At 36.2% G+C, this 26,845-nt stretch overlaps 1 protein-coding gene across 1 annotated transcript; it reads right to left on the bottom strand.

Annotated features, from left to right (window-relative positions):
* ZDHHC21 (zinc finger, DHHC-type containing 21) lies at window positions 1–26,845 on the bottom strand. The gene is made up of 7 exons (XM_008949706.1): window positions 26,641–26,845; window positions 25,737–25,835; window positions 22,907–23,018; window positions 21,239–21,377; window positions 14,463–14,579; window positions 666–709; window positions 1–133 (listed from the first exon to the last, which is right to left on the bottom strand). Exons 1-7 carry the CDS (start codon window positions 26,792–26,794, stop codon window positions 1–3), a joined length of 798 nt encoding a protein of 265 aa, XP_008947954.1. The 5' UTR covers window positions 26,795–26,845.

The raw sequence follows: 26,845 nt of genomic DNA, 5'->3' as shown, positions 1-26,845 counted from the left end.
TTAGACGTGATTGGCAAAGTGGTAGGGAACTCGCAGTGGTTGCCTCTGCCTGAAAGGAATAAACCACAGGATCTTCCAGTGAGTGCCAAAAACTTCTGAGAAGGTCTGCTGCCATGGCTTTCGGGGCCTCGATCTATGGAAGACAGCATTATTAGTGAAAGACAGCACACCCACAGTGCGCTTCAGTCAGCTAGAACAATGCAGGTTGGCTGGGGATCCATTACTGGACTCTGATGAATTGTGGCCTAGCATCACAAACACAGCTTTTCTTTCATCACGGCATGCAGCTGAGACTTAACTTTGGAGAACAGAAACTATCTGTGTCATCAATCAACCAAAGGCAACTTCTGAAGCAAAGGAGAACCTCAATCAATGAAATGTATGCCAAGACACAGCAGACACTGTCGTTTGATCTCTGCTTTTAAAAGAAAATATATTTCCACTGGGTTTGGGTAGGGAACAAAATGGAAATATCGTGAGGCTACTCTGTGTACAACCAATATTAAAAGACTAGTGAGCTGCTGATAAATATAGGAAGTATAGAGCACAGTATCACACAAAATAATCTTAACAAAGCACCTTAATTTCCTTTCTCTCTCAGACAGTTTTTAAAAAAAGCTGCTCCTTTAGCTTTTCAGCAAACACTGAAATTTTACAGCACTTACATGTCTTCACAACAGTTTGACATTTTTTCAATACTAGTAGTGTCCTGTTAAAGAAAAGAAAACACAATGAATAACCATTTATTTACATTCCTGTCAAAATGTTGTTACGAAAGCAACTAAATAAAGCAAGGAATCAATTCTTAGCATCCACTGCTTTGGCATTAATCCAGTAGGTTACACATTACTCATACGCCATATTAGTTTTAGAAAGATGTGAGATTATACACACAAATATCAACAAAACCTTACAGCATTAATAAAGCTAAAATTAATTCAGATATTACAATTAATTCATGGGACAATTAGAATTAATGTGGGTAAGGTTCACTCTTGACATACTTTTCACAAGCACCCATTCCAGACTTGGAGTAATCCAATGAGAAAACCACAGGAAAATTTAGTAAAATGAAGCTATTAACAAATGTAATAGTCTGAAAAGCAGGAGCTATTTTAAAGATTTAAAATAAGTATCTTCTCAAGCATTACAATGCAAATAAAACCACAAGGAATATACCACTACTTTCCATAGTCACTGCAGGTAAGTAACAAATATAAAACAATTATCTTAAAAGGCAACAAAATCTAAATAATGTGCAGAGCAAAGGCACTCACACAGCTAACAGTAAATTAAATTAATACTTTACATTTCTGAATATAATAAGTCACAAATTTTTACAATTAACAAATTAATTTCAGCTTCCTAAATATAACTTTTAAAACTACCAACAATAGCACTTTCTTCTCACTTTTGCCCTATATATTTAAGAAAAAAAAGCTTGCCTTGTATCATTTCAAGTTTGCGTTAAAATTGTTTAAACGTATTTTCAATGCACATTCATAGTTCATTATGCCCCCAAATCACTCACGAGGTTCAAAATACAGTAACTGAAGTATTTCTCATAGTTCCATCTCCTTTTCATGGCAGCTTGATATTTCCCTTTACTGTTCATGGATTTAGGCACGCACGTAATGCACTTGTCAGACCATGCTGGCATTTCAGTGAAATCGAGGGCTAGTCCCTGTTGTTCCAGCCACACAGAGACACAAGGTCTGTAGCTTAATTAGGCTGCAACTTCACTGTCACCTGGAAATGCCACCTAGCAAGAACACTATACTGCTTTCCTTAACTGTTCCTGCCATTGCTGCATCCAATTCATTGCAAGACACTGCTGGGATTCTGCCACCACCTTTCATAAAGCTCTGAAGGGGAAGGGTGAAACCTGAGTAGGAGATAATGTACAGGAGGCTGCTTCCTTGCTTCACCAGACATGAGTGGCCTCAACACCCCTTGCCAAATTTTGCTTCTAAATCTGCTTCCCAGGTCTGATGCATTTTGAAACAGGATCTCTTACTACATGCTGAACAGCAAAAATCTTAATTCTGCCCACAGCCTAACCAGCTGAATTCCAGACATAGTATGGCAAAGGACAGAAGTCCCCTTTCTCATGCCAACCCACCAGGAGGCACAAGCTCTCCCCTGTTTGTGCAGAGAAGGGGTGCCCACAACAGACTACATAAACTATTCTGGAACCATCATTAGGCGGATTTGAACTGCTCAGTGGTGGGAGAGAACAGGACTGTCTACAGCAGACTGTAAATACTGTTCATGTCTGTTGTTTCAATTCTCACATACAAACTGCCTCCCCTCTCTACCTTCTGGGCCTGTCTAGCATATCCCCCTCACCTACCACAGGCAGCAGAGAAGCACTGCAAGACACAAGCCATTCTCCCTGTTAGGGCACAGCCTGACTGCACAGCCAAGAGAAATTCGGCTTCCTTGGGCCAGCTCTTGTCAGAACAAACACCACCTTTTCTGACCACAGAAAATGACACACAGCTTTATGAATAAAAAGGACTAAGTAAATACAGATATTACTTCCATGACATTTCAGTGAGGTTATAACAGCTTTTTCATGAGATGCCATAGTTCCTTCCACAACAGCAAAAATAGCTCAGCTCTAGGAATTATCCTATGGTCAACTCAAAGATGTCGACGTGATAGTACAAAATAACATGGGTACATTTGAAAACCATGACTGTTAATAACTTTTTTTGTACTACGGTAGTACAGACCATAATTGATTTCCAGCTGTCAAAGTTTTATGCTATAATTTCATAAAAGGAGCCTTAAAACAGCTTTGGCTGTAATGTAACAAGCTAATAGCTTAAACACAGCTTTATTCACATTGTTTACTCATAATATATTTGTACTGCTCCCACATCTTTATAACACACTAAAGCTTTCATCTGGATAGAAAGTCAAAGGAAATCCTCCCTTCCCCCACTTTCCATTACAATGCTAACATCTACTTTAGAATACTTTCCAGCAAAAAAATTGTGACTGAGACCTTTCTAGATGTCAAAATCTTTATAGCCACATTTTAAAAGCTCTGAACTAGGGCTGGAAGGGAGGAAATATCTTTCTGAAGTTTAGCTGCTTAACAAGTGCTGGTGACTGTAAGAAACAAATTCCCCTCACAGCTTCCTTACTGCAACAATGCTGCCAAAGAGTTTGGCTCACCTGAAATGTACTTTCATTTGAGAGTAAACCAATTTACCTTCTCACATTAAAGTGAAACTTCACAGCACCCCAGGAAAGTTGGTAGCCCCTCTGGAGACAGGAGATGAAGGAGAGGACCACAGCTGAGTTTTGGCCTGTTATTTAATGCTTTCTTTTCAGACAGATGATTTTTTCTTCTTTTGGAGACAAGAGGACCAGAATAACCACTACTCTTCCAATGACAAGATGTTCTGTTCATTAACTCATCTCACAATTGGCTTTCAACCAGAATATCATCTCTCTTAATTACGCATTTGATGTATACCACGATTTTGCTACAACATTAGTATTACTGTGTTCAGCTTAAGAGGCTTTGGCTGTCTGCATCTACTATCAGCTTGGATTACTATTAATACAAATAGAACTCTACTAAGATTTTTTTTTTCCAGACTTACAGCTAATGCTGATGTTAAAATCTTTCGTGGAATTGGCATTCATCCAAAAGTTGAAAATAACTTGGTATGAGCAAACATGGCATATCTATTGAGTCTTAGTAATCTCCAAAAATCCCATAAAATTTACAATTGCATACAAGATGAAACTGTATAACCCACAAATCATTAATTTCACATGATGGGTCATCTGGATCCCCAGTCATCAGATTGGAAACAACTATTGTTCCTGCACCTGATTATTCAGAGATACTTACCCACTGATAATCATCTTAAAGCAACAAGGAAAGAAACAATCACACCTTAGTGAGAAAGGCCAAAGGAAGTAAGAGGAAATAAACACAGCAATCATTAACAACATACCACTTTTAAACAGGAGGAATAGCACAAAGGGTTCTGATTCAGCTGCGAGTGCAAAGGATGGGGTTGTTTTTGCTTTGAGGACGTACTACAAGTCTGCAAGAGGAGCTTGTCTACTCTAACTGAAGCTATTGCCACAGCTAAAACCATTATGAGAGGAACAGAGCGACATATGTAAAAGCACTGACTGAATTCTGCAGAAAAACTTAAAATTAATTTCCAAATGAATCCACCTGCATTAGCTGCTAAGAGGAATACATCTTTCACATCTATATTTTTAATTAGCATAACCAACTGCCTGAAAAACAACCTGTTTTTTTAAAAAGATCTTTTGCTTTTAACAAACCACACTATAGGTCAGGAGTCATCATGAACTAATTTACCATGAAAAAATAAACTGATTCATGTTTTCCTATTTGTAACTCACAAGACTAACAGCAAAGTATGCAGCCACAATCTCAGGTTCAGTTTTTCTTCTGTGTTTGCCTGAACCGGCATGTAATCAATACAGCTCCATTCAATACTTGCAGCAGAATAATGTAAACGTTATGCCATGCTTTCTTAATATAGTATTTTAAAATACTCAGTATATAAGAATCAGCAGGCAAGTATGATAAACCAGAAAGAGATAAAAAAAAAAAAAAAAAAAAACAAAAAACCCAAAAAAAACCAACACCCAAGAAAAAATAAAAAACAAGAAAAAAAAAAAAAAAAAAAAAAAAAAAAACAAAACACACAAAAAAAACCAACACCAACTTGCAAGCCTCCCTGGATTTGCAGCCACCGCTTTTATCTCAAAGTGCAAGGCAGCATATCCTCTATTTGAACAATATTTTTTCATTCCTTTTGCCTAACTTCCTTTCATTGTGTGGGGACACACAATGACAGATGAGCAACTAAAGAATATGAAATAATGACCATCTCAAAGAAAGAATACTTACTGCAAAATTTTTCCTTTTTGCCACTAATTACATTTTGGACTTACATTTGGCCAATTTTTAGCATTGTTATGTAAATCTAGACTTCCCATATAAGATAGCATGATTAAAGTTATCAAGTACAATGTGATTCAGCCAGAAAATTACTAGTTCAGTTTTCACTTCAATTCCCTACATCAGAGAATTGTGTACAAAACGATAAAAAAGGAAGCTATACTATATGTAGGGAATACCCCTACACTCCTTTCTGTACTGATGAATTTAGTTAAACAGATTTCAAATATATTTGTCAGATATTAGAAAATTAATAACTGCAAAGAACACCTCACAAAACAAATTAGGAACACACCTACAAAGAGGATGATACAAACAGATCTCTTTCCTCCAGTCTGTTTCAAATGCATGATGTGTTACATGCAGATAGCTGCATGACAGTAAAACACAAGACATTATTTTTCTTGATACTTACCAATACCTTAAGACAAAAACATTAAGAATAAAAATGAGGAAGGCTAGTTGTTGACTTTCCTCAAAGAGAAGCCATTTAAGTGGTGTAATGTCTAAATTTGAAGAGCAACTTTTAAATAAAATGTATTCAGCCCCCAGAACACTCAAATATCACTATTATACTTGTTTTCAACTGGTTAAATGTACTTCCTCTACCAAGCAGAAAAACAATTGAGTTGCAAAAGGACTTTCTCTTTGAGTGACAAACAGGAAATTTCTGGCCTGGTATTTTTGACTCTCTGCACAGTATAACATCTCTTTGATTAAATTTTCTAATCTATCCTTTTTTTCAACATTGTAAATAATTAATTTCAATAAAAGTATTCCCACATTGCCTAAAAACATGTAGTGATCTAAATAAAACAGATGAGACCTTTTGCCACTTAGTGTGTCTAACACTTGAATTTATTCTTGCATTTTAAACAGCTCATTAAGTAAGTTTTTACAATAAACTAAGATTTTGGTTTGATGGTAAATAGGTGATTAAGTCTGTTCAGGATATAATCACTGAAAATGTTAAATGAATTGCTAGTCCATTTGAGAAAAATAAAGTTAAGATTCAAAAGACTTTTAACAAAACCCCATTCAAAGACTAGGACATCACTAATTCCTGACAATTTAATTTTAGGACTCTATGCAGTCTTCTAGTAGGAGACTTACCTATAGGTGGATAAAAGGTAGACACATGAAAAGGGGAAGGGATAAGAATAATGGGGGAGATACAGACAGACAATATTAACATGAATTCATTGTCTGTTACATCTCTCCCTCCACAATTCCTTTATATGTTTGACTTCATTACAGCCAGGTAAATAATACACTTGCCCGTGAATCCTAATTTCCCCTAACAATACTAATTTCTTCTGTGGTTTACTCAATTATGAGGATTAATAGTTCCTTGATTACATTTCTGCCATGTTTGAAAAGACAGGAAAAGCCCTTAGTATTTCACTAATCAAAACAGTACTTAATAGATTATCTGATTAAAGATATAATTATAAATATTTTTAATTATAAGATACTTATTTTTAAAGACAAAAAGCATTTCAGCACAACTAGATCACTTGTGTACTCTCCATATTAAAACAGCAACGGATCAACACTGAAATATGTGAGGAATTAAAAGCCTTTGGTTCTATTAATAGAATAACTGCACTTACATTTTCATTATTTTGCATTTTAAACTTTATAAAATTTTGTCTGATTTACTGATTACACAAAGAACTTTAAATTTTTCCCTGGCAATTTTATTCTTTGCACTTCATTTTTAATTATACTATAAATGAAATTGTACTCCCAAATAAGATCAATGGCTTGAAAAATATTCCTTTTGAATAAATTTATCAGAAAATTAATTTGTACAATGCCTTTTTTCCACTTCCTTACAAGTTAGTTTTTGTCCTTTTGAGAAGAAAAGAAGCCCTGAGCAGAATGAATAATGTTCCTTACTACATGCTCACTATAAGTATCAGTTACACCAAGCAGAACAGTTGAAACACATCAATCAGTAATTTCAAGATGTTCATGTGCAGACGGACCTGTTTACAAGAACAATACAAAATAGCCAGTGAAATTGCTACTTCAAGGTGAAATGGATAAACACTGCAACAATAACAAAACATAGCACTTAACAGATATCAACATTTTTAAATGTTTTTAAGGGGAAAAATTTACATTCTAGGCATTATATTGTGCACCAGACAGGCTATTGAACACCAGCTGTTAAACTGTTTTCCCTTCCATCCTCTACAAAGCAAATAAGGGGAAATTTCTCTCTACCACATCCACATAGGACTGATGCACCAGGATATTGGCATATCACTGTACACCATTCAAACAGTTAATTAACAGGAAACCCCGGTAGCATTAATTAAATTAATAAAGTCACTGTCCACTTAGTTTATAATAATACATCCTCTGCCTTGCACAGAGACCACATGGTATCCATTAAATTTATAAAAGCCCATCCATTACATAGTTCCGCCCAGACAAATAAGTTAATTACTAAATAATTTTAACCAAAAGTTTTTCTCTGCAATACAAACACACAAAGATCACATAAAAACATATTTGGTGGGCTACAGTGGAAAAATGAAGACAATTTCTTTGATTCCATGTAAATGCTTTGTTTGAACATATGGAAAAATGAAACCACAAACTGTTTAGCGTTTGAAATAAAAAACAACCAAAGGTAATCCTTTAAAATTAGGGTTCAGATTAGTCTCTGCAAGGGATGCTGTTTAACTGAAACATCTGGTAGTGTTACGTTGAGAGACAGGCCTTTTTTAACTTTGGAAATGAGATTAGTAGATCAGTTATTTGTAAGTGTCCAAGTAATTTCTAATTATTTTATCTGGGTCACAGATAATCCGCTTTTACAGGGCTCCCACAATGACATCAGAGGATCACTGCTGAACTGATTATCCTGTTACCTTCCACCATCCATGGGAAGACAGGATTTTCCTTTTGTACAGAGGAAGAGAAAGAAGTGGCTGATTGCTTCAGGCAGGTGGCAGCCAAGAAAATAAAGAACACCAGAGATCTTGAAAGGAAGAAAACCAAAAAAAAAAACCAAAACCCACAACAAAGTACCAGCCTTAAAAAGGTCAGCAAAATGAATACTTCTTAGTAGTGTCTGGTGCAATTTAAACCAGTATGACAAGCCATTGTTTTAAAAATCATGCCATATTATTACTTGTTCTACAGTAATACCTTGTAGATGAAACATGTCAGAACCTTACTGTATAAACAGAAAAACTGTTTTTTAACATTGTTTAACTGTTGAAGTGACATGAAAGACACACGGAAGTACTTTCTTAAAACAAAAACAGAACATAAGCAAGAGAAATGCAAATGCAAACGCCAGTCTTGTACTAATATACACAAAAGCATCCTGACAGTTCCACCTTTTTAGCAGAGCCTGAGTTGCAACTCTTTATCTCCTACAAACATAAACCAGAAGCAATCTGTAATTGATAAAAGAGACTCTGTTCTTTTATCTAGGTGAATTGATGCCTTCTTCTACGAAAAGACAGGCTAGTTAACATTTTTAGGAATACAACTGTCTGTTCCATATAAAACTATCTATATAATAGAAGATTTCTTTAAAAATACGTCAAGAAAATATGTCTTGAGAAGGCAAATTTCTGGATAACATCTGAGATAGCTTCCAGTTAAAATTTATCATTTAATATAATTACAGGAAAAAAAAAATTAAATCTAACTAACACAGATGTGTCCTCCTCAAGATTTTTTTCTGTTACTTATAGAATATTCTATTCTATATGAACTTTGCATTTGCCATTATAATACAATGTCATTAATAGGTACAGGCAGTAGCTGCATAACACAGTGGATGTTCTGGACTTTTTTTGTGGGAGATTTAGAAACTTTCTCAAGCAAAACTATCTCAAGCAAAATGATATTTTCTCTATAAATAGTACTTTTATTATTTAGGACAAACCACCAAATTAAAAAAAACCACCTCTCTCCCTTCATGGAGTCGGAAAGTGCCTATGCTAGAGCTATCTTGTTATCCTGCAGTAGTTGAGGCAAAAGAGAAATAATTGCTTGCGGGACTACAAGCGGCTACTCTGAACTTAGGGGTACCAACAACCATTTATCTAGGGTGCAACTGACAAAAATCTGGTTTTGATGTTTGGGGATATTTTTTAACTTAACCTTTTTTTTGCTATGGCTGCTTTTACTTCCTAAGCAGTGTCATTAAAAACCATCATGCTGCCTAGGAACACAGGCTTATTTCCAGTTTAGGAATATAAAACCCAAATTTGTACTACAAGCAGTTACAGGGAATAGATGACTGGTAAAGCACGTACCAAAACAGAAGATATGAAGGACTTCAATACAAATGCATGATCGTTTTGGAATTTACATCAGACAGTACTTTCTTCATGGGTGAAACTGCTTTCTTCCACCCAGTGCCCTATAAACATGAAAACTTTTAAGTATGAAGGCTAATTGCTGAGGTTTTAAGAAGAGTATCTTCTTAGAATCCTAGAGTTCATAAATTAGGATCTTTAATTTCTTCCTATTTCGGAGACTTCTGAATTACAAAGAACTTAGATACTTCTATGTCCAAAGTATCCAAATAAAAGGTCCCCTAGAACTAGCTCAGGTACACGCTGGAAGAAGTGTTAAAACTCAAGATGACGAGAGTAAAGGAAAACAGAGCTTGGAGAAAGCAACTGGAGAAGGAGGATGAAAGAGCCATGTGCTCCTTCTGCTAAAAGTGTGTTTCACATATGCTAGTTTCTACGGAGAAAGCTCTAATCTTGTATACAGAGGCCACCTCAGCTGCTCCCCTCTTCATGGGAACAATTCATGTCAAAAGTTCCCCTAAGGACAGTTTTTGCCAGCCAGCTGTTCTCCTCTCATTGTAGGAAGTCACCTCCCTTGCTCTTTGGCTTCCTGGACCACCAGATGAGATGTGAATAGCCTTGTGCTAACGATACCCCAACAGTCATACCACAATTAGAGAGGTGGTAAATGTACTCACAGAAATTACTGTGTGTTAGGTATCTTGGTCTATTAATCCTCTTCTCAAGCAGTGCTGCCTTAAGGACATTCTCTGTGCAAGAGCCAAACCTGAGTACATAAGCTACAAAGTTTTCATTTTTACCAGACAACATATCTTTTCGAAGCACCTTAGTATTGGTTGAACACACAGGCATTTTTTTTTCTTAAAGAAAGAACTTGTTCAAAAGTTCTGGTTATAATTGGTTATGGTTATAACCAATGAGAGTTATGCAATGAAAGGCACAGACCAGCCAACTGCACAACAACACTGAATTCAGTAAAGTGCCAGCACACAGAGCAGAATATTTCACCTGCACTCATAATGTGCTGCTTTGCTTTCCTGTTTTAGCTACTGCTCTGCTTCAGGAAAATATGCTGGGCTGAGTATATCAGATATATTCTTTCCATTGCATGTTTAGTTGGATAATATTTGCTGTTGTCTCAAAAACTTAATCAGAGATGAGAAAATGCCAGTATTCCCTCCTTAAACTGTTATAAGTTCCTGCTCATTCTTAGGACTTACCAAGCTATCACTTGGCACAATTCTAGTAAAGAGCAACTGCTTATGAAACTGATATACACAGAGGTCATTTAAAGCAAATTAATTCTATACATTCAAGTTTATCTTGCTGCAGTGGCTGAAGGATAAATATGAAGAACTGGCACAAGTGTTCTGACCTGGGTTCCACACCACACCTCATCACACATGCTATGTTCCAATCACTCACACCTGAGCAGAGACATCAGACCAGAAATCAGCCTTAAACAATGAAGCACCAAGTTGCCATTTCAGGTCCTAGTTTCTCATTACTGATGATGCTAAAGGAGAAGTATCAGCTCTGCTGTTTCATTACCCCAAGTTGCTCCTCCAAGACTCATGGTAAGCAGAGCACATGCTGTGTATGTAGAAGATAATGAAAGACCAAGAACTTGTGATTTTTTTTTAATATGGACTGCCAATATTCCTGAAGGGAAAAAAAAAAAAAAAAGCAGCTTTATATTACTTAAATGAAATGGAAGCTATTGGCTTGGTTTCTGGAAAATTACTTCATGACAGTCAAGTAAGTTTACCATATGAAGTGTCACAAAGTTTTGCTACAAAAGGATCAAAGTTTGATAAATCCTGAGTTTATTTTTCTTTCCAAAAATACAATTTTGGCAGCAGTTGAAATATAGGCAATGTTAAACTACAGCAAACCTGAACTCAATGGACTCATTTAGCAACAGTGTATATCAGTCAAAAATTAGATCACAGAGCCACAATGCCAATTGCCTCTATTCTCTAAAAATAACTTTCATACAGGAGCTGCAGAACTAATCTTGGCTTGATGTTAAACTACAAACACAGGCATGGAGCATGAACTAAGGAAATATTTATTATCTATTTTCCTATACAAGCACAATTAAGACCTGCTCTATTTCAACTTTTTTAGAAGGCCCATGAACCTTTCCACCTCTTGCACACATCTCTGGGCAGCTTCAGCAACCACTGAAACTGATGCTTTCAAGAATAACTCTGGAGCAATAAACACATGAATGCTTTAATTGTGCATATCTATGCCTTCAAGTGTTCAAGTTTCTTTTAAATTAACCTCAAGTCTGCAATATTACATTTCAATGACTATGTTCTGCAGTTAAATAAATCTGGATCTGTACCTTACACTAAATTAAGCTTAATTTCATCATTCATACTTTTTTTAAATATAAAGCTCATTTCAGATACAATTAGCTTAGTTTATACAGGAAGGTTAGATGATGAACAGTAACTCCAGGATGGTACACAGTAGGAACACCACTGTCTCTTAATGACTATGGTCCATTGCTTCTACAGGACTTGAATGTCTTCCACAATGTGCCCTCAGAACTGTGGGTGGGTAAACCCAGTTTCTTTGTTACCCTACTCTACGCATCACAGGCATGACTTTGGGAAGCCTGCAGTGAAACTACTCACTCACCTGCTGCTCTCTGCGCCTTTTTCATTGCCTAGCCAAAGCTGTCAGTAAGTGCTCATGGAGGAAGCAAATCCCCACACTACAATGCTGACAAGCAAAAAACACTTGTATGGAAAGACTTTCTGACACAACTTGCAGACTAAGCACACCCTCACCAAACAGATTTGGCTTTGTTCATTTGAAGTCTGACTAGTTGCTCCCAAGCAATTTCCTCAAATGACTATTGTTTATTCTTGCCAATTCTATACTCATGAAGAAAGAAATGAAAAGAAAGAAGACAATTTCACTGCTGATGTGCAAATGCCTTGAGCGGGGAATGGTCTGGATGATCTACATTCTTCAATGAGTCAGTGCAACAGCATCCACCTAGTGTGAACAACCTAGATTTTGGAGATCTCGTAATGGATTGCTACTTCTCCAGCAATCCCAACCCAACAACCCCAAACCTAAAAACTTGCCCATATAAGGCAAGCACAATAGAGACCTCCACTATAGCTATCGTGCAGTGAGAGGCTCTAATGCAGAAGATCTGTACTTCCCACCATCTGCCTCTTACAGTCCGTCCATATCTGCAATTAATGCGGTGTGTTTACTTTACAAAGTTTGGCAAAGAGGACAAAAGAGAGTATCCAGGGATACTCCAGATCAGTGATTCACAGAATTACGATTTGAGCCCATAAAAGGAGGTTGGACTTGAAAACGCTATAAGCCCACGCCTGTTCCAGGGCAGTGGCCATCTCAGTAAATCCACTGGGATGTGCTTCACAATATATTATATAACTGACATTGAATAAAGGGGCTTTACAGCACTTCTTAAGAGTTTGCAGTGGTGGTAGGAGGCTGGCAGTGTTACAGCTCAGAATCATGAAAGAACATACTAGGAATTCAAGCCTGATGCAGAGGCAGCACAATTGGTATCCTGTGTCAGAACAGAAATGTCCCAATTTTCAGGTATATCTGGCAGAATCAGGTTTAGTCTCAGATTTTTTATTGATGGTGACTGCCAAAATTTTGTCTGGCTTCTGGCAGCACACAAATGAATGGCAGGCTTATGTTTTGATCCTTATTTTCTTCTGTAAAATTTCTGTATTTTAGTGTAGTACTGATCACACGGCTTTTTATTCCTTCTCATATATTCATTTAACAGAGGCTAGAAAGACACCCCTACTTCAGTATCTGAACTCCAAAGCTCCCTGAGTTTCTCTCTCTCCAACTACTGGGAGTGGGAATAAGCTGAATCGAGATGACTGCACCACTTCACCTAGATACCCAGCAAGGCATAGTACTGGATTAGAAAAATATCTCAGCTCTAGAGAAGACACAAAGCTTGTGTGCCAGCATTTAAACAGGGAGGTGAGAACCTGTCAGCAAGACCCAGGAACAGAAAACAGGAACACAAGGGGGCAGATGGGCTAAATCTGTAGGCTTGGGAGTAGACAGAGAGTGCAGAAAGCAGTCTAATAGAGCTTCTGGAGGATGGCAAAAATAATACACAGCATAGCTGCAGTCACACAAAGAGCAGGAGGAAACAAACTTATGTAAAGGTAATACAATAAAAGCAATAAGCACTAATACTATTTTACCTAACAGAAGGAAAAACTATACAGTAATTTTTGTCCTTTATTCCATACAAAGGAATTACATAATACAGTTAAGAGGTTTTCCATTGTGCACCTACAAAGGTTAATAAACCCTCATAATCCCAGAATGAAATCTCAGGCAGATTTCAATCACTTGTAGTCACAAAGATGCTGTCATCTTGTACATTACTGTCTTTAAAACAAAAAAGAAAGTTTTGCAGGCCAGATCATATGCCCTTTCAGACACATAAAGATCCAACTAATATATTCTCTCTGTTCAACACTGCAGTACTCCAAACACGTCTATGGATTCTCAAGACAACTTTAAACAATTCCCTGGTAGTGATTAACTACTAATGTACAGAACAGGATACTACAGCAACAAAAGCTTGCTTCTTGTAGATATTTACTGCATTACCAAATTCATTTAACTGGAAAATATTCTCATGCAGATTTTTTTTTCTGTACCTTTAAATACAGAATAGGCATTTGGACTGTAAATTATACATAGATCCATTCCACAGCTTAATAACTAAAGAGATGTGAATGCAAATGTATTTATTAAAATACTTAACAAAAAAATCAGTGTTCTCAGAATGTACGATTTATCAGTGGGCCTTAGTGTCACAAAGCATAACGGAGCCCAGAGCTCATAACAGTCTTAAACAAAAACAAAAATTAAAATCCCCAAATACGTACCTTGTACACCACGAAATTCCAGGACAGTGTATGGTTTTATTTTACTAATAAAAATCAGGAAATTGCCTTGATGGGTCAATTACTAGACATTTGTCTGTTAAAAGGCTTCTTATGAATTCCTTGGAGACAAGAATCTTGACAGAGCACATACCAAAAAGGTGCCTCACAGTGTAAGTATTTCTCTATTCTTCCCTTAGATGAAATAATGTTTTCTGGTTTTATTAATTTTATTAAAAATAAAACTAATATATGCTTCCAAAATCAGATACTTACAGTGAAAATACCCATTAGTTGAGTGTAAAAGAGTCCACTTATTCCACCTAATATTATTAGACCCATGAAGGCAGATATTCTTAGGAGAGCAAGTTCATGTCTAAATACAAAAACATCCTAGAACAAGACAGAAACAAGAGACGGACTTTAGCACTTCGAAATTAATTTAAGCCTTTGAACCAAGCTGAAATACTAGAAAAGAGTTGTTACTGAAGACTTACAGCTAAAGGCAAGTATTGGATCTTTGATCTACACTGTAAATCATTGATACACTTAGGTGCTAAAATGATACACCAAATATTTTTTATTTATACATGTAAACAGTTGTTTATTTTTTTTTTTTCCCCAGACTGTTAAAAAACCTCATTCAGGTATTTAAGTTTTGGGAATAGACTGAGCTCAACGGAGTTATTCCTGAATCTTGCATCTCACACTGTGCCACATTGCTGCACACAGGCTCCAAACCATAAGAAAACGATTCTGCTAAGCAGTCCGATTTATAAGATTCCTACATCTCAGCTCCCAGCCACAGCCAATTTCATTTTAATATCATCTCTTTTGTAATCAAAGTAACAGTCTTAGCTTGACCCTTGAAGACAGTACCTACAAAATCCAAGTATCTGTATTAGATTAGTATCACTGTAATGAAGCCTATTATTCAAGATAAACTTATCTTCATCTTTTAAATCTCGACCTTAAGTGTATTGCTATAACTTTGGATATAGATGCAGAACCAAATTGCCTCAGGGTGCAGGAGAATTCAAATTTACTCTGTCAGCTGCTCTGGAAAGCCTCCTCTCATCCAGCAGAATATATTAAGAGTGTAAGAGAGTTTTACAGATCTTTTTCAAAGGATAAAACACCTTATTTTTATCACAGGAAAACATTTATACATGGCAGTTACTGTAAATGTACTGCAAGTTCACACCCCATCATACCCTCTGATAATGAGTTAACACACTCATTCTCTTATAAATAAGTTAAGGTTATGTTCTCAAGGCAGTCTTTTGAATGTACACATCTGTTTTTCCACTTAAAAAAGCCAGATCACAGCAGGAAACTATTAAAATCTTTCAAGTAAATGTTAAATTACAACCAGAACATAAAAGTGAGCTGAATGAAAAAAGAAAAAAAAAACAAACAAACAAACAAACAAAACAAAAAACCAACCAACCAACCAAAAAAAACCCCAACACTGCTTTTGAACTTTCCTTCTTTACATTCAACCAGTAGGACTTAAGGAAGAGGAATTCTTAGATTCATGAATTCTGGGATTTAATTAAACAATGAAACAGTTAAATCAAGTTATACTTAGTGAAAAACCCTGATTTTAGATTATGATTATAAGTTTATACTGGCTACTAAAGCTGTGAAGTAAATCAATATATAATGAATCAGTAGAAATCACTAGTTAACCAGCTAAAACAAAAGCAAATCCCACCAGTCTTTTCTGAACTAGTGACTAACAAATACCTGCTTAATTTCTTTTTTTAAAAAACTCTTTTATTTAGTTAATGAGTCAATTCAAAGTTAAAACAATTCAAAACAAAAGCATTCATACTAATCTTTATTTTACCAGCTCAGTGCTTTAAAGAAAAACAAGGTAAGACACAAAGAGCAGAACCTCTTGCTCAAATACTATTTAAGCCTTACCAATCAGTGCAGTGTACTCAGACAGTCTAACCCCATAACCTCCAAAATCACACTATACATGCTGAGGGAAGAACTATAGACTGAGCCACAAAGCATAAGCACACATAAGCTAACATCACCGATGCATGAACTCTTTCATGGCACAACAGGGTTTTGTCCCACAGGAGCTTTTTTCCATGTTGGGCCAGGCTAAGACAGGTGGCCTTGGCAGGGATGTTTAATGCACAGTTTTAACACTGTGAGAGCTGCCTGTCAGGTAACCCCTTTCTCTTCTCCCTTTTGTCAACAACACAGCCTATTTGCTCAGTCAAAACTTCAGTTCACATGGGCTGCTACCATTGTCCTCCCACTGAGCGTTTCCTATACAGTTCAGACGTGCCCTTCCCCGAGGCTGTTGCATGTTCTGAAGTTTCTTAAGTTCACTTCAACCACCACTTCTATCGCCTACTTACAAAAGAGGATAGAAACTTTTCACAAAAGAAACAAAGTGTAGATCTGTGGGATTAGGTTGAGGAATGGATTAGGGACGCTGAGATCTGGCATCTTTATCTTAACAGGCAACACCAAAACATTCCACTAAAAGCCAGTCTCCAGGACAGATTCAGATGAGACCTCCTCAGCTCCCATGCCATGTCTTCATTTGTGAGCATCAGCTGTTATGGATAATCCCTACAACAAACACTACCATTCCATAGGAAAACAGCTATTATAGATTTATGTTGTCATACAAGAGCGATGTCAAAACCAAGGATAGGTCCAGTTCAAGATCATAATCAATTATATGACCACTGCTTCCAAATTCAAATTTCTTTGTACCCTGCTAACAACAACAACAAGAAGCATCAAAACATTTAACGTTTAACACATTCTGTACCGAGGACAGAGCTTTCAGCAAAACCTCTACAGAATTATTGTATCTCTTCCAGAAGAGACAATATGAAAAACAACCTTCATGAATTTTCATTTACAATGTAAGATTCATTTAATTGACTTTGATTCTTTACTCTAATACAATATACACAGAAATTAATATATGAACAAAACACATTAGGATACTTCATCTTTCTCCTTGGGAAGGAAAACCTCACACAACACATGCTAACTTGCTTGTCTATTACTAGTACCAAATGCCCAGGATGTCTGTCCCAGGCTGGTGATGAAATCAGTCATCAACCTGGCTATGATAAACAGCAGTGCAGAACACAGAACAAAGCCAGGCTGTACGACACAGTAGGCATAAGAAAAACTACATATTGCAGGTTTTGTATAAAAAAGGAAGGAGAGGTACTGGGAGAAAATTCACTCGTGTTAAAAAAAAAGAAAATTAATTCACAGAACGCAAACTGCATTCCAATAAGTCCCTTTGTAGAGATATTTATTATTAATAACAACTGATGCTAATGTAAAGCACCTTTTGATTCAGGACTATTTCAGGTCTATTAATAATAGTAATCTTCCAGTTTGATTCATGGTTGATTTGGTTTAAAGTGAAAATGGGAATAGCACTCCGATTCCAGAGCTCAATCCAAAGTGATGATTCTGAATTGTTTTCAGACTAGAACAGAATTTAAGAAAAGGTGATACAATCTTCACATAAGAATGACACTATCAATATGCCAAGTTTTAAGAAAATGTCAGCCTTTCTGTTGTCCCTTTTTTTCTACAGACCATGGATTTACTTTCTAAACTTGATTCAATAATCATACATTGTCCGTATGATTATAGAAGAGGAGAGGGTTAGATTCGTTTTGCAGAAAAACAATATTGAAAATTTTAATTTTTTTTATTAAAAAAAAACCTCACATCCTATAGGTCATTTCATGACTCTAGGAGGAAAGGTTTCCTTTATATTGTCTTTACAACATAAACGGACTTTGTATGATACATATTTCCATGTTTTAATTAATATCAGTCAATCCATAATATTGAAATTAATATTACTGTAAATAATCTTACAACGTCTAATTAATATTTCCCAACACCTTTTAAGGGGAAAGCTGAATGCTAGACAGAGCAGGGTGATATTGCTACAGTGCTTTCTTCATGATGTTTCCTTCTCCCTCTGCCAGCAGAGCTCAGAACACTTTAAAAATTAGTTCAGTACAATATTTTAATTATATACAATGGATAACTACAGAAACAGGAATAAAATGAAAGTAAACCAGAGCAAAGGGGGTTAGGTTTTTGTATGTCAGTGCTTTTTTGCTACGACAATCATTCTAGCAATGTTTCTAGCAAACAGAATGTATCAGAAAAACTTCTGCTGGAAGGATTAAAAGCTTCTACAAATCAGATAAAACATAACTGCCAAAGCATTTATGTTTGCTTCTACTTGACCAGCTGTGTCTAGAATCTCTGCCTGCACATCCATGTAGAGAGCAACTATGTAGTCATGAGAAGACTACCGTTTGTTCTTCCCATCTCAGTGGCCACAAGGCTGAATACTTCCTAACAGATACAGACTTCCTGATCTTGATGGGTTTTAATGAAGATGCAAAATTAAAAACGTTCCAGTCTTAGCCTCTGAAAAATCATCAAAGCTAGCAGAGGAATTCATATGCTGTTTTATCCAAATTATATATTTTTCTCCTGCTAGGATCTCATATAAACAATTACCATCTCCTTCGTTTCTAGCAGTAATCGTACCCCTCCTACTGGCCAAACACAAGCAGTAACCACAACCCATCTTTCTTACAAGAGCCAAGAATACTATGAAGCAATTTCCTGTTGTAAGACCCGAATTTGAAAGATTGTGTCTCTTATTGAAATGGCTTCATCCATTCCCTTTAACGTTATCATCCTTGCTTTGGTATAAATAAACCCACAAGTTTTCATTGAGAAGGAAACACTAACACATGATAATACAGCGATCATTTTTTAAAAACACATTAATGGATACTGTGATAAAATGATCATTTCACAACAGCTTTAAAAGCTATTTTGATTCTCCAGCTTCTGCATTATGTATCATTTTATATCCAAAAAATAAAAATTAAGATGAAGGCACACTGCCAAAAAATTCACAAGTATTTTTAATGAGCAGGAACAAGCTAATTCCAGATGGCTGGTTGAGGGGGGGAGTTTTCTTGAACTGTTTGCTTGTTTGTTTGTTTATTAGTTTGTGCTAAACACTAGCCCCTGTCAATTCAGAAAATGTAAGCTCCTGGTTAGTCAAAACTTCAATTCAGAATAGCACTTCTGTGAAAGGTAGAAGGTACTGCAGTCTCTGGCATGCTGTGGTACTTCAGCTTTAATTGATATACAAAGACTAAAAGGATTTTATGTGAAAATTACATAAAATTGACAAATTATTCTGTGGCTTAAAGTTATATGGCATCATATCTTTAGCAAAGCTATAAAAAAATCTGCTTAAGGGAGCTCTCATGTCATCTTGCAGGCTGATATATAGCTTGACCAGACACCCAAACAAATTATTCTGATTTCTGTACTGCAGTGCATGCCCACCACCCCTGCTGATGAAACACTGAGAAAGCTAAACACTACTCAGTGTAACACTAAGGTCTGAACAGACGAGACCTGCTTGACTACAAAGCTTTTCTATATGGTGTAAACATTTATCTCTCTGGGACACAGAATGTTACATACTGTAACATATCCAGTTTTTTCAAAAGGAAGACTGTCATTTGAAATGTCCACACATGCAGATTGATAAAGCAAAAAATACCACAGCTAAAACAAAACAAAACTAAACAGGCCACAGTACTCAATTTTTTCCATGACTCAGTGTAAATTTAGGCAGCCAAACATGAGAACCTGCTCTACTCTTCAGGCAACTGCATTAAACCAGGTTAAAATAATTATTGTCTATGTATTCGGTCTCCTAACTTGTCTACTGTTTAGAAGATGTGACATCAAAAGTGGGCCTTTCTCCAAAAGATAAGAAATTAACCCAGTGAAACCAGCAAGAACAAAGTTTCATATCTCTATATTAAGTTTTTGAACTGTGATTATTAATAACTACCTATTATTATGTCTGTAGAGGTTGTAAACTGTCTGAAATAAACACTACCTCCATCTTCCTCTCTAGCACAGACCATCTCCAAGCAAATAATTCGGCACCCTTTCATCTTGCTTTTAAAAAGTAAGGTGTGACAAACAACACTTAGAAAGCTACAGAAACTAAAAGCAAAGGCCGTCACATTTAGTTACTGTTTAGAATAGAATTTTTTTAAGAAAGATTGACAAAAATGCTCAACTTTGGTACATTCCATATAATAGAAAGTTGCTATCTATCCACTTGAATATAATTCTTTCATCTGTTCTAGATGATCCAAGGAGTACAGTCTTACGACATTTTCAGATCTCCTTTCATCCTCACAGAGGCCTCCTTGGGAACATCACACCCACTGCAGACTGATATGGGAGCAAATAAGAAGCTCGTAAGGCTATGCATCAGCATCTTCCAGAAGCAGAATTTTTTCAGGAATTTTAATATTCTTATTTTGTACCATAATAAACTTAAGGTGTTCAACAAAATGGAAAATGGGACTTGCCTTACCCACAACCAAAGGCCAGTCTCCAGCAGCCCTTAAAGATGGGTGTGATGACACCAGCAGAGAGAATAATAATAATAAATTATAATAACAGTAGAGCTCAAGCAAACCAAATCAAACTTAACCCACTTGACCTTTTCAAAGCAACACCAAGAAATTGCTTCAAAACCAATATACATTTTTCTCCTTTCAGAATGATCATATGTTTTTTTCTTATTTTTCTGGTAATATCAGCATTTCAAAATGGGGACTTGGGACAGATATATATTCTGCATAAATTTATTTTGTAGAAAGTAAAAGGGAATTTGAATACACCTGCAGTAGTTACCTTGCTTCTTCCTAATATTCACTGATCAATTCTAAAGGAACCTAACTGGTTCTAGCCTCCTTTCCTGGGTTTCTAGGAAAGCTAATGTGTTTTTAACATGCAGAAATCATCTATCTTTTTAGAGTATTTTGTTATCAATAATAGATCAGTTTGCTCATTTGGTAACATACCTCAAGATGAAATCTCTTCACTGTCAACAACCGAGCCAGCAAAAACATGTAGTAACTAAGTACAAAAATAAATTAGCTATTTTTCTCCTCATAGAGAAAATAGATTCTTACCCAGTTTTCCTTTTTCAGAGGCAAAAAGTAGTAATAATGGCAGAAATCAAGTATCAGCGTATAGGAACTAAGGATCTGAGTGTAGAAACAGAGCTGTAAAAACAGCCAATGATTGTCTTCACCAACACAGTTATTAATCCTGCAGAGAAACAAAGTATATATATATAAAGACAGAGACAGAAAGACTTTAGCATTGCAATTATGATATTGCAAATAACAGTCATGATTATTTATGGAGCCAATATGAGAACTAGCAACTAATCACTCAATTCTTAATCCAAGTGATGACATGTATGTTAGAGACGGCAGTTGCTGTAGAGTGGTTTCCTTACACTGACACTTAACGTCTACGCTGCACTATTCAGGTCATCGCTTAGAACAGGAGACATACTTCTCAGTATCTTCAAATAGGAAAGGTAATCCCACGATTTTAAGTAACACTCAAGTAACAAAATTACATTTTAAAGTCAGTAAAATTTCATACTAGTACATACTATCCTCAGCTACTCAAGACATTTCACTGGTTGTGAACTATGCAGAGTCCAGAAACTAGAGATGCAAATGAGTGGTTTGAAACAGATGTGATCACAGCGTACCCCAATGACAAATAAGCATGACTTAAGGAGCGTAAGAAAAAGACAGAACAGGAACCTCTATGCAGAAACTCCTTCTGCATACTTCAACATGAAGGAGTAAGAGAACCATAAAGATCCTAGAAATACTGAGTATGATATTCAAAGCCTTTGAATCTTGGTCTAGTTGGCTTCACAGACATTACACTGATGCTAAAAGTGTGGTCAGGGTGCAATTTCATACAAGCATTGGCCCAGACATCAGTACCAAGCTAAGCCATAATGACACTGGCACTGTTTCCTGAAGTAGTGATTGACAAAAGGGTAATTTGAAAAATGGCTACATCAGCGTAGGAAGATCCTGATGTCAGTTTTGTGCTCTGCAGTTCATCATTGCTGTCTTGCTGGACATACCTCAGGACTACTGACAGAAATGTTTATTTTCATTTTAAGCTACAATTGGTTTAAATAGAGAATTCCAGCCAGATTAGCTCATTTTGTCTGAGAACAGTGAGAGAACACTAAGGTAGCAATTTCACTAGAGTATCAGAGAGGCTATGACCATTGGAGAATGGTATGAGTCAATAACATTTCCTACTCCGCACAGCCATTCAGTAAACTCAAAAACAAAAACTGTCCAAAACTATGTTCTATATTTATTATTATAAAGAACATCTCCCATTATATTGAAATCTTTTATTTCAATCCACAACATAAACACTGGAGTTTTTCCAGCATCAGAAACTACATTGCACTTCATGAAATAAATCTGCAATGTACAAATTAATTATGCTGAGATCAGTTTTACAAGTAAAAATTCCAATTCTGTAAACAAAATCTGTGAATCTTCCAAAACTATACATCTTGTAGAAATTTGAAAATTATAAAATGTTACACTGCAACAGTTCTTCCTGTCAGTCTTTCCTGTATACATAAGAAAGTCTCAAAGCTGTTCTTTCCCTGCTCTAAATGCCTAAATGATTAAGCACTACTGGGAAGGAAACATAACAAATGAGCAATAGTCAAGACCATGAACTTTAAAATGATTCACTAAAACAACAGGAGATTCTTAGAACAAATCTGGTCCTGGTCTTACCATGGACAGTGATGATCCATCCTCCTCACACAATGTCCACAACGACTGCAGTGATGTGAACGCTTTGGTCTCAACATATTGCATTTGTTGCATAATTCCCAATGTTCTCGTTCTACGTGAAAATGTAAAGACATTTTAGAGAGATTTAAACTCAGTACAGCATGCTCACGATAAACCTACATGCTAATGATTCAAAGAGAAAAATATTCTTAACATGATATGAGAAGGTTAAATAGCACACAAAAAACTTCTTTTTCAACTTTCACCCTAATTAAACTGCAAGATACTACAACCCCTCTGTGCCAGTTTTCTTCTCCAAAGTCCTCTCTCCTTCTATTTATTTCTAGGGAATAATTACTACAGCACAAAAGCTGTCACTTAAACAAGAAAGGCCATAATTCAATCATTTTCTTACATGTCTATTCTGAAAAAAAAATATCTGCTAGACAGAACCATCATACAACCTCCCCGCCAATTCAAAACCTCCTGAGGAAATACTGCTACTCAAATTTGTCAAAGCTAGCTAATTAAAACAAAATACACAATGAACACTTCAGGAGCATGTTCCATCTCCAAGCATTTTAAGACACACATCTCACAACATGCAATTTTACACGTAAGGTAGCCAAAGAACAGAGGATAGGCTTGTATTTAAAAATACACATTGTTTTTGGATGCCAAATTGAGATCCTTTAAACTGATCTCCAGAGATATGCAGTAGCTGAAACTACCAGGAGTGACTATTGCTCAGCACAGCTATTATTTATCTTGAATCACACCACCCAAATTAGAGGAAGCCTTTGAAAATGAGAATTCAAATTTCATCATTAGAAAGTTCAGCTTCGCATGGTAATCAAATCACACCAACACCGTTATAATTCCATTCACAAAACCATGTATTTTCTTTCTTTACGGAAAATAGGTGCATGACTGAGGATCTTAAATACTTTGACTGGTTGTTTCCATATAAATAGAACTTTCTGATGCACAAAATTTCTTAAAATCCTAGGGGGAAAAATAAACTTCATCTTTACATTCTGAATTTTTAAACTGTAAAGCACTGTCCCTATGTAAATAAAATAAAATTAAATTTAGCACTTCTGAGCCACCTGCAGGCAGTTCTATTATTGTCTTTCTTGCTGCAAAATAACATTTGGACATTGGAAGTAAAGCAGTCCAATATATGAGAACATTAAGCTAGTAATAATGCCAGATGGAAACTGATTTACAATCTGTTCCCATAAATCCAGAGTCACAAAGGTGTCACTCCCTAATAGGTTAGCTACCAGCAGAGTTCAGTAACACCTCAGCCTCATTTTTTAATACAATTTATACTAGCAAAAATGTATCTTCCTGTCAATGTAGAGAATAGAGAACTGAAGTGCTACTTTAGAAAGTACAAACCCCCTGATCTAGCACTCAACAAATCATATCAACATCACAGTCAAACCTAAGTGTTTAATCTTCAGATGTACAAAGTGTCATTCCATATGAAATGAATGGACAGTGAAAAGGTTAGAGAGTTATCCAAAGGGACTCCTTAAATAAGAAATAACCATTTGTGCACAAAGGAAATTTTTACTGATCCTGGTATTCTGCAAGTAAATGAGCATTCCCTCATAAACGTACACAAATGTAGCTCTCTGTAACTGTGCTGAGTGTCTTCACTCCCCAGCCTGGGTTGCAGAACCTATGCTGCTCCTCCTGCAGTAAGAGGCCTGACTGCAGAACCCAGGTCTGAGCCACCCTTCATGTTACTGGATCAAAGGCTCAGTCAACAGGAGACGGAAGAACGCCGACAGGAATTTCTGCCATTAGTGTCTGACATCTGACTCCCAGGAACATACGTCCCTCCCTAATATCTGATGCCTATCTTATGCACATCATGACATCAGTGTTGGTGCTAAACAGGTCAAGTGTCCAAACACATCATCCTACATTCTCCCTAACAACAGGAAGAGAGAGCAAAATGCTACTCCTGGCATCCTTGCACCATGTGTCAAGACAAGGCTGAAATAGTCACCCCTCATTGCATCTGATAAATTTTCTACATTCAAGAAGCATTTTCTGTCAACATTACAACTCTCATGCTGTTTATTAGCCCTCCTCCTTCCTAAACCACTACGTAAAAGTTCTATGCATTAGACAAGCACCTATATAGTACCAAACAGCTGACAAAAATATTGGCTTTCTCTGGAGAATTATTAAGGTTTCAAATTTCCTCTGATTTCTGGAGCACCAGATATCATATAGGAATTGCAGGATAGATTCACAAGGACAGAAGGGGATTCTCACATTGCTTCTCTACAGCAATGCAATGTAATTAGGGTCACATTTGGATAACAGCCCATACAAACATAAGTCACGGAAAAAAAACTTTTAAAAATGAAGAGGTAAAACCCAGCATAAGATCACCTTCTAGCATCACTTTCAACATTTTATAAATTTACTTAGAAAAAAGCTGTAGAATGATAATGACTAACCATCTCTGAACATTTTTCATTAAATATTACCAAGGTACAAGAATATACAATAAAGTCCAGAAAGCAAGAATATTATTCTTGTAGAAATATTTCCTAGCAGAAGTTCCTACATACTAAACTTCTAATGGAACACAAGTTTTGGAGAAGTTTTGAGCCTGCATAAGGCAAAGTGCTAGAAATTTACAAATTAAAGAGTGACATACTGCTTCCCATTTCCCTAACTACACAGGCTTCAGCAGGGACAGCTAATTATTTCCACCAAATCCTACAAAATCAAATTGATTCTGAATGATTTTGAGGGCATTAAAATAACTTTTACTCAATTATATAGAAACAACTTCATGTACCTGTAACTGGTATCTTTGGGTTTTCAGGTAGCTTTCCTGGATCAGCTATTGAAGCTCTTAGTAATGAAGCTATACAAAACAATGAGCAGAAGTAATAACCTGAAAAAATAAATAAACATTTGTTAGTCTTTTTCAGGTGTTCAAAAAACTACTGTACACTGCATCGAAAATATAGATGCTCAAACACTGAGTTTGAAATTACTCAGAATTCTCATTGAATTCCAGATACATTTTTGGTATTATACAGTCTAATATAATATTATACAGTACATTAAGTACTCCCCTCACCTTAAAAAGGGAGTGGATGTTGCTATTAAAAATAGCAGTGAGCTCTGTCTTGACAGCACTAACAGGATGCCACTACGACCTTACCACAGTATTTAAGAAGCTCCTCCACTGTCTTAACAAATAAACACCTCAAAGCCTCTACGTGAAAGGCCATTCCAAAAGTCCATCTTTTCTTTAAAGTTGGCTCCATTTAAATTCAAGCCTTTACCCCAGCAAAACCTATTAGCATAACTCATATTCGCTGACTCACGCAGGGACGTATGAAAAAACTTTGTCAATCATCAGTACTACCACTCCAAACTGTGATAGGCACTAAGAGCTGTGGGCATGAGACTCCATCAACAAATTCTAGCTACAAGACCTGAAAGCCATATTAATGCTTTTCCTGTTTTCACACATACAAGTTTTATCGTAACACCTCCAAAATTAATAAAGGGTCTCAAATTCTCAAAACACAAAAATGTAGGAGGCGTCCCAGAACTCTTATCCTTTATCTTGTCCTTTATCTTTATCCTTCACCTTATTCTTTATTTTCTGACCTTTCTCATATATGTTAATTACTGGCCAAAGATACTATTTTTACTAGTAGGAAAATAGCTAAGTTAAAAATACTTACACAGAATTGCCAAAACTGAAATATGTCCCTCTTCATAGTGAGGAAAAAGGATGACTTTTGGAATGAAGACTGTATTGTACAGCCAGACAAAGATAATCAGGCCCATGCAGCACCAACCCTGAGGGTCAACCACGAAGTGAATTCGTCGCCCCATTGATTACAAGCAGGTACTAATCTGTTCACGACACAAGAATAAAAGATTATC

This window comes from Merops nubicus, unplaced genomic scaffold, assembly GCF_000691845.1.
Source record: "Merops nubicus isolate BGI_N331 unplaced genomic scaffold, ASM69184v1 scaffold37601, whole genome shotgun sequence".
NCBI lineage: Eukaryota > Metazoa > Chordata > Aves > Coraciiformes > Meropidae > Merops > Merops nubicus.
The sequence above is the reverse complement of the archived record's forward strand: the minus strand, read 5'-3'. Positions and strand labels throughout refer to the sequence as shown.

What these genes read in the sequence shown, in the direction of transcription:
- ZDHHC21 (XM_008949706.1), bottom strand. Translation starts at nt 26,794, where the DNA reads ATGGGGCGACGAATTCACTTCGTGGTTGACCCTCAGGGTTGGTGCTGC. An exon ending in TTCAGTTTTGGCAATTCTGT is followed by an intron (nt 25,836 to 26,640) that starts GTAAGTATTTTT and finishes TTATTTTTTCAG; the next exon opens with GTTATTACTTCTGCTCATTG. An exon ending in ATGGATCATCACTGTCCATG is followed by an intron (nt 21,378 to 22,906) that starts GTAAGACCAGGA and finishes GTTTCTCTGCAG; the next exon opens with GATTAATAACTGTGTTGGTG.